We start from the raw sequence: 8,365 nt of genomic DNA, 5'->3' as shown, positions 1-8,365 counted from the left end.
GATTGAGGAGGACCTCCGCCTCCTGTCATGAGGGTTAAGTTGGTTCTTTCAGCACCAACAGACTTGTCCCTTTACTTTCCTCCCCAGTTCTTTCCTGAAGGGAATTTTTAGCATCCACATAACCTGCATGAACATTCAATCAAAACGGGTTCACGGCTAAAATGTCAGACTTTGCTTCTCTGCTTTTTGCCTAATTTCATCTTCAATCAACACTTAACCAATTTAACCTGCTTTTTGTTTGGAAACAGGACTAAAGCTCACAACAGAGTGATTCACGCATATGAATCACAACGTTAGAAAGATAGAGGCCTTGGGAAGCTTTGGTTACATCACACAACCATTTCTTTATTTCTCACCTCTGCTGTACACAACATAGACAAGCAAACACACTATCAGACACACAGACACTCACCCACACACACAGGTCTTAAGAAAATATACAAAACAAAAATCTGGCTGTTTATAAGCCATGTGGGCTGAGCACTGATAATACAGTGGAATGATTAAAAAAAAAAAAGAAGTAAATTATTCATCATCATCCTCCTCCTCTTCCTCCTCCCCTGCTCCTGTTCCTGCTCCTGCTCATGCTCCTGCTCTGGCTCCTGCTCCTGCTCTGGCTCATGCTCTTCGTCCTGCTCTGGCTCTTGCTCCTGTTCCAGCTCCTCCTCCTCCTCCTCCTCTTCATCACTGATGACATATTTCTTGGCCTTCTTGGTGGACGTTTCCTCGTCATCCTCCGCTTTCCTCTTGCCGGATCCCTCACCCTCCTGTGGGAAAGGGAGAAGGAAAGAGGTGACTGGGTGAAAGAAGGTGTGAGCAGACGTTCTGTACAGCTCATCTGTACATTCAGTTTGTTATGTTCGAAAATTTGTCATAACTTGTTTTTGCAAAGACAGTCAGTGCAGAAGCGAATTCATGTTCTTTCAGAAGGACTAGAATTTCCTGTCCTGTTCAGTTCCCATGAGGTAACAGTGAAACGTAGGCATGTTCAGGTGCTGCCTCACACTGCCCCCTGTCTGCCCTGCTGGATAGTGCACCTACCTCATCACTGTCCAGCTTCTTGGCCTTCATCAACCTCTGGGCTTTATCATCATCAGAGCCCTCATCGCTGTCTGAGGAGTAGATCCTCGCTCGCTCCTCTGGATTGGGGGCAGAGAAAAAGGCGATGTTCATTAGATCTCAGTAAAAATCGAACTTGTGACAATTTTTAAAATGACCGTGGTGAGTACAGTATGCATTTTCCCCTCACCTCTCAGGCCTCCTCCTCCCTTGTACTTGCTCTTGATGGCTGCCAGGCTGATTGACTCCTCGCCCTCCTCCTCATCGTCGTAGCGGTCGGGCTCCAGGTAGCTGCTGCTCAGGCCTCTCTGGTGCTGCTTCTCCCTCATCCTCCGCTGCTGGGACTCCCTGCGGATAGAGGCACGGAGCCGCTCTTCCTCTTTCTGCCCGGAGAGCAACACCAGTGGGAATTAATTTTAAGCCCTGGATTCAAGTTTGACATCTTGTTTCTAGCTGCTAATTTAAAATCTCTTTTGTTACACTGATAAAAACTTCACTGTGTGGTGCTTGTGGTTCAGGAAATAGCGAATGTCATTATTTTGTCTGTTATAACAGGTTTAGATTAATCAGTTATTTTTTTCAAGGCTTCATTATGTGTGACATCTATTTTTTAATTAATTCTTTATCAGCTTTTATTCGTATTGTTACACATGATAAGGCCTTCAGCTCCTACGACCACATCTTCCAAGTTGGGCTTCTGATCAGCAAGTGTTAACCAAAGCCCTCTGTGGGCGGCCCTCATCTGAACAAGCTGTACTCTTGCAGAAAAAGCTGCTTTGTCGACAGTATCCAAATCTAACTAAGACCCTCATTAATCTACCAAACAAGAAAACAACAAGCTGCTACACCAGTATAAATGCAACTGGTAAGAGAGACTATGATGCAACTTTCTATACTGACACATACAACTTTTTAGATTATAAAACATTCATACTGGAAATGACTGAGTGAAAGAAAATCTGAGCAGGAGATCACACAGAAGTGTCACAGGTCAGCACTGAGCTCAGTGGAACTATAAACGATGCTATTAACAGATCTGATTTGTGTTGGCATTAGATACACATTCAGCCCCACACACGTATACACACATACACTCGCTGACACCATTTCCATTTCACTGACCACTGTGCGACCTCATTATGTAAGTGCACCAGGTTATTTCTTTATGTAAAGGGACAACACTTGCCAACAATTGGCCTCATGCAACATTTTTCAGTCCCTGTGGCAACAGAGGCGTTCTCGGAGCAGATCAAAGAGAAACCCAAACAGCCCCGACGGACAGAACGTGAAAGTGTGTCACCTTGATCATTTCGTTACGATGCGACTCAGGATCTCGTCCGGCCATCGGAAGGATTCGGATCTTCTGTGTCTTGGAGCAGCGGTCAGCCAGAGACAGAGTCATCTTCCTGTGGGTGGCGCTGTCTGTGGAGTGGGGCCTGGAAACACAAGAGGAAACAGTGTCAGATTTTAACGTGACTGTGCAAATGTGCCCCTAACATAACTGTGTTTGTTTGCAGGAAACCGCCACAGAGCAACTTTAAGTATCATACACCATAGATATTTTGCCGGTTTCTAAATGTCCCATTTTTCTGTTTCTGTCTGCAGAGATACCCACATTTCTATGCTGCCCCATTATCGTCATTTCATATCCCTTAATCAGCAGCTTTTAGTACATTCGAGATATTTTTTGCAACATATCCGTAAAGAAATGAGATTTAACCTTCAGTTAATTCCGTCCTGGAAACCAGTAGAAGCATTAAAAAAGTGCACACTGTGCGCAGTGTGTTCAGGTTGTGTTTTTGCTTTCATATCAATGTGTCTCTCATTTTTACCTCCCCCTAGAAGAATGTGTTGTCACAGCTGTTTGTCGGTTTGTGTCTCTCAGCAGGATTACTCTGGGGGGGGGGCTTTCATTAACAATGGTGAGATAGGGCATTATCTTTGGTGGAGGTATGTGTTGTTCAGGTATCCTTATTAGTTAACCAGGAAAATTTTACTTCTTCTTAGCGCCATCTTCTCTGAAGGTTTTTGTTTCATTAATTTGTGAAGCTGCATAAAGCTCCTAAGTAAGAAGAAAGAAAAAGAAACAAAGCTATGTCCAAACCAATTTAACCGTGAGCAGCTTCAGCCTCAATCCTAATTAAAACTCTGATGACAATACTGATTTAGAACAAATGGTACAGTCCTGCCTGGGAGCGTAGAGGCCTATTGTGCATTAAAGCAGCTTTGGCCAGTGGCCTGCTAGTCCCATGTGGTCTGAGAAGACAGAACATCCAGGTGGACTTTGGGGCGCTAAGAGGCTTACGCTGTTCTTACTGGGAGAAACCTGGGCAGCTCGCACAAGGTGATCAGGGACTTACAGCATAGAGCACATTTCTGAATGGAGCCTGAAAGAAAGGTGCCACTGTTGTTGTTTGGAACTGGAGGCAGTCGGGGGGCTTATTTAGTGCAGGTACAGCTGTGACAGAGTCAGACAGGAGGAGGAAAATCCCCAGAGACTCAGGTGAGAGCCTGTGTCTGAGTCCATCAACAACACAAGCATGACATTTATATTCCATTACCTGAATGTTAGTTTGGTTTTGAACACAGCCTGCCCCTGCAGTCCAGTGCCCTGTCGGATGAACAGGTGGTTGTGGTCTCCTTGGAGAGGAGCTTTGTAAACATCGAACACTTCGTTCCCCAGGTGGAGGGACATGCTGCGGCGAGAACAGGAAATTTAAAAGCATGGAAAATACAGAGCATTTCCTCTTCACATAACCCCAACATCCAGCTTGACATAACACACACCTGCCATCCGACCATTTGACGATGCGTGCGTTGCTCTCTCGTGCTTCGTTTCCCTCCTCGTCTTTCTTGGCTCTCCACCGAATCGTATTCTCCACCTGAGGGAGAAAAGGATAAAGTGTTGTCACTTAAATACCAAAGTCAACCACACGTGAAATCTATTGACAAGAAGATTTTCTGTGGATTTCCATGTCGTCCACATCGAAAGTTACAAACATATTCCCATATACAGATGTGGTGAAGTACAGCATGTACCTTCAGTTTGAGCCTGGTCCGTCCCTCTTCATCCAGCATCTCCTCATCCTCGAATTCATCCTCATAGTACTGAGGATCAAAGGGTCTGAAAAGGGAGGTTCAAAGAAAAATAAATATACCAGAAAGACTTGACTACTGTGGTCAAGACCCATCACATTTAGCTGAACACAAACTAAAAAACTAGGATATCTGCTCTTGGAATTCTCATCTTAATATTTCTGAAAATATGTCCTCTTCATTTGTTGTAGTTGTATCTTTTCCAGACATTTTAAAAGGATTTAAGAGCTCATCAAGTTCAATATGTGTTAACACTGTTTTCATTGACAGTGCCAATGTTCTGACCTGGGCTCCACGGACAGGAAGTTGGGCAGCTTGACAAAATAAAGGTCAGATCCGAGGTCAGTGCTGACTTTGGGGATCTCTACTTCGATACGAGTTTCAGCCGCAGGCTCCTCTTGTGGGTCCCCCTCCATCCCATCGTCTGCATCCTGGGCCGCACACACACAGGAATATTTCAGAAAAACATTGTATGATTCAATGGCCCGTGATAATAGGGATCAGCTCAGAGAGGCTTAATGAGAGGCTCTGAGAAAAGGAGATTTGGGAACTCTTGTAAAAAGGACTCTGCACAATTTAAGAGTTGTGATGATCAGTGCAGAAAAGAAACAGAGTCAGAGGAAAGACAGGTACCAGGGGCTGTCCTGGGGTCAGAGGCTTGTCGGCATCGCTGTCTGAAGAGATGTCGTCAGCTTCTCCAAACAGGTCGTCTGCTGCAGTTTTCTTTACTGTTGAACAATATGGAAGACTGACTGTTCAGATTTGAACTGTAGATGCTGTGGTGAACTAACTAGTTTAGGTTTGTGGTCAAAGTACTTATGTGCCAAAACAGCTTCTTACCTTTCTTTGTTCCTACGTCACTGTCTGAATCTGAATCAGATGCGGCTTTTGCTTTGGTTTTCTGTCTGAGGAAATCATCTTCACTGTCGCTGCCCTTTACGGACTCTGAAAAGTCCAATCACAATAAGCCACATTAACAGAATAACTTCCACATGACAGCACAGTATAAATGAAAAAGGTACAAGACACATGAAGAGGTCTAAAAGAAAATTCATATTAAAAATTCTGAGATTAACCACAGGGCTCAGGATAAAATTTTCACATGTGGTCTTAACACAGGCGGCTGGCTCATGATCCAGTTCGTCTACAATACTGTTCCTGTTTAACACTAGACACTGGGTGTACCTGACTTCCTGTTCCTCGGCCCATCGTCATCAGAGTTCTCTCTTTCTTCATCAGAGTAATGACGTTTCACCTCCTCATCATCAGACTGGTCGCTCTTGGCCCCTCCTTCCCACTTCTCATCGTCCGACTGGTTCTCCCTGCCAGAGGCTTCTCCGTCAGAGCGTGGAGTGGCCGGCCCCGACTGTGGAGACCCAGGATCACTGTGCACGCTGATTTATAACAAACACATTGGAGAGAATAAATGCAGGGATGAAAATCTGGTCCTCTGACAATAATAAGTGTTATTTTATTTCATGTGATGTCAGTTCAATAAAGAGAGCATGTTCTTCACCTTCTGTCTGAACGCACACTGCCTCTCTCAGAGTGAGGGCTCCCTGCTCCAGACATCACGCTGCCAGCTGGGCTTCCTCCGTCTGAACGGTGGCCCCGGTCCTCGTCATCTTCATCCTCGTCTCGGTGGCCGCGCTCTGAGCCACTGTGCTGCTCTGCGTCAGAGTGATCGTTGCCCTGGTCTGAGTGCATGCTGGCGTCCGACTGATTCCCAGACCGCTCAGACTGGTTGTCGCTGCCGCTGCGTTGACTGCGCTGCTCATCCTCACTGTCGTCTCCAAACAGCTCCTATTAGGCAGAAGGAAAGGTGAGTAACTTCAGCTGATGTAGAGATTGACATCACTAGTGCATGTTGTCCATCCCTCACTCTCTCCCATGTGAACACAAACATCTATTGTGGATGGATGGATTCTTCACCCGCTTGTTCTTGTTTGACACACTGAGGTTGCGATACAAGCTAATTGTGCAACTGCAGACACAGATGTGAGAGTGACATACAGAATGTTTGCAAGTCACTTCCAGTTTCTCGCACGTTGACACTTTACTCGTGGGTGCCGGTCCCCGAGGTAGTGATGTAGAGTTACTATGCTGCTTGGAGAAAACCAGTGGTGTCGACACGTGTTCCCCCTTTCAAATGGGGAATTAAGGTTTCCAGTGAGTGCAACTTCATTAGTCAACAGAATCACAATGAATATACAGTTAAAAATTTTACTTATGTGATTATATCTCAGTATGTCTGTTGTAGAATTGGCCTTTATATTTTTGTTGAATATTTCTTTGAAATAAAATTCCAACCCTCTTACCCCCTCCAGGTCATTTAGGGATTTCATTTGCAAAGCTACTAACTGACTTACCTGCTGTTGGACTGTGGACTAAATAACAACTGTGACAGAATTCATATTATTGAATAAAATGATTGATGAAGTGATTTGACAGTGGCAGAGCATCTCGGACAGTTGTTTGATCTTGTACTGCAACATCTAAAACCCACCCTGTTTTACCTGAGCCTCGTTAGCCAAACACAAACACACACCTTATTAATACTGGGTTTCCCTTCCTCTTCATCATCCCGCTCCCTCTCACTGTCGCTGCCGCTGCCGCTGCCTGAGACGTTGCTGGCAGCCCGAGGTCTCTCCGGCTCCGAGTCGGAACCAGAGCCGGATGCAGATTCTGAAACACAAAAGAGCGGATTCACTGGAATGTTTCTATCTTCATTTAGCATAAAGTACACAACATAAATTAATTTGTGTTCTCATCGTCTCATAAAATACTCCACACAACTGGAATCCTCTCCCACACTGTCAATAGAAAACCAGGCCGGATTTATGGCTGAGCTGTTGTATTATAATGCAACATGTTTTACAGATGTCCCTCATAAATTACCCACAGTGTGTATAATAATATCAAACATTTTCATAGAGGCATGCTGTCACCTCAAGTTAGATTACTTATAAAAGATAAAGACGTCAGCTCTGCACCATTTTCAATATGAATGATTTGATTCTGATAAAAGGTGAAAATGTAAAATGCTAACTTTTTAAAAAACTATTTAAAAGTTGTTCTCCTTTTCTTTGTTTTGGTCTGTTCGTTTTGTATTTTAGCGTAAAAGCAATAAAGACTAAAGAAGAACGATCCAGTCGTGAAGCGGGATCTGGACTTTTTCCGGTAACTAAAAACAAAATCCACCGATTAATAAACATGCAGTTTTTAGTTTACGTCTGTTAAAACACACACAAAACAATCAAATGAAGGATAAAACCAACGTCACTCGTTTTAATCAACGCTAACGTGCTCGAAAACATCCCGGAGTTTAACGTGTTTCCGCTTCACGATCACAACAACCGAGTTTCACCTTCACCGATCCTCTGTCTTTCTCTAAATCCACTTAAAGTCTCACTTTCTCACTTCATTAACAAACAGGCTTCTAAAGGGCTGTAAACACGGTTACCTCGCTGCTCGTTGTCGCTGTCTCCATCACTGCCGAACAATTCGTCCATGTCCGCCATCTTTTTTTCCCAAACTGGAGCGGCAGAGAAATGTGACCCACCGGAAACAAAAGATGATAACCGGGTTCCGAGCAAGGGGCAACATCCCGGGCTGAGCGATGAGGCCAATACGGAAGTGCAAAAAGCTGCAGTTCACTGGGTGGCCACTTGAGGCTGGCTCCAAGAAGGAGTCAATTCCCATTGACTCCCATGTTAAAAAGCCCGACTTTAGAGCAGAATTAAACCTGTTTACAGCATGGTTCAAAAAACGGTTTTAGTCTCAATCACTTAGTTCTTCCTTCATGACAACTCTGAGGGGGGTGAGTTTTTTTCTAACTCACTCGTTTAAATTATATAGAGGTTTGATATTATGAATAATTATCACTTGATGGACAGGTGACGTCACCGTTAGCTCGCGACTCCAGCTCCTAGCCTGTTGCCTGCTCGGCTTCACCTGAGCTAACAGGCTAACAGGCTAACCCCCGTCACCGAACAGGACCTGAGTCTGTGGAGAGGTTTCACTCACATATCGGATGAATAATACGGTTTGATGTTCGGCTTGTTCCCCGGACGGAGAACTTAAAGACGTCTGCGCTCCCGTTTCTGTGGTAAGTAAAGTTTATTTTATGTATGTGTTAGTGTTAGTAGTGATGAGCAGGTATCGGTGTCTCTGTACCTGGCTTGTTAGCTTAGCTCCGCTAGCCTGCAGG

The 8,365-nt window shown here is 44.6% G+C and overlaps 1 protein-coding gene across 1 annotated transcript; it reads right to left on the bottom strand.

Annotated features, from left to right (window-relative positions):
* Positions 1-314: 314 nt before the first annotated feature.
* On the bottom strand, positions 315-7,775 carry leo1 (LEO1 homolog, Paf1/RNA polymerase II complex component). The gene is made up of 14 exons (XM_035162422.2): positions 7,619-7,775; positions 6,704-6,840; positions 5,672-5,958; positions 5,341-5,549; positions 4,996-5,100; positions 4,789-4,883; positions 4,441-4,586; positions 4,099-4,183; positions 3,847-3,941; positions 3,621-3,755; positions 2,360-2,495; positions 1,250-1,442; positions 1,042-1,139; positions 315-767 (listed from the first exon to the last, which is right to left on the bottom strand). The coding sequence occupies exons 1-14, from the start codon at positions 7,674-7,676 to the stop codon at positions 504-506; spliced, it is 2,043 nt and encodes a 680-aa protein (XP_035018313.2). The 5' UTR covers positions 7,677-7,775; the 3' UTR covers positions 315-503.
* Positions 7,776-8,365: the final 590 nt, after the last annotated feature.

This window comes from Hippoglossus stenolepis, chromosome 1 (assembly GCF_022539355.2).
Source record: "Hippoglossus stenolepis isolate QCI-W04-F060 chromosome 1, HSTE1.2, whole genome shotgun sequence".
Lineage (NCBI taxonomy): Eukaryota > Metazoa > Chordata > Actinopteri > Pleuronectiformes > Pleuronectidae > Hippoglossus > Hippoglossus stenolepis.
This window is presented reverse-complemented; position numbering and strand designations above follow the sequence as displayed.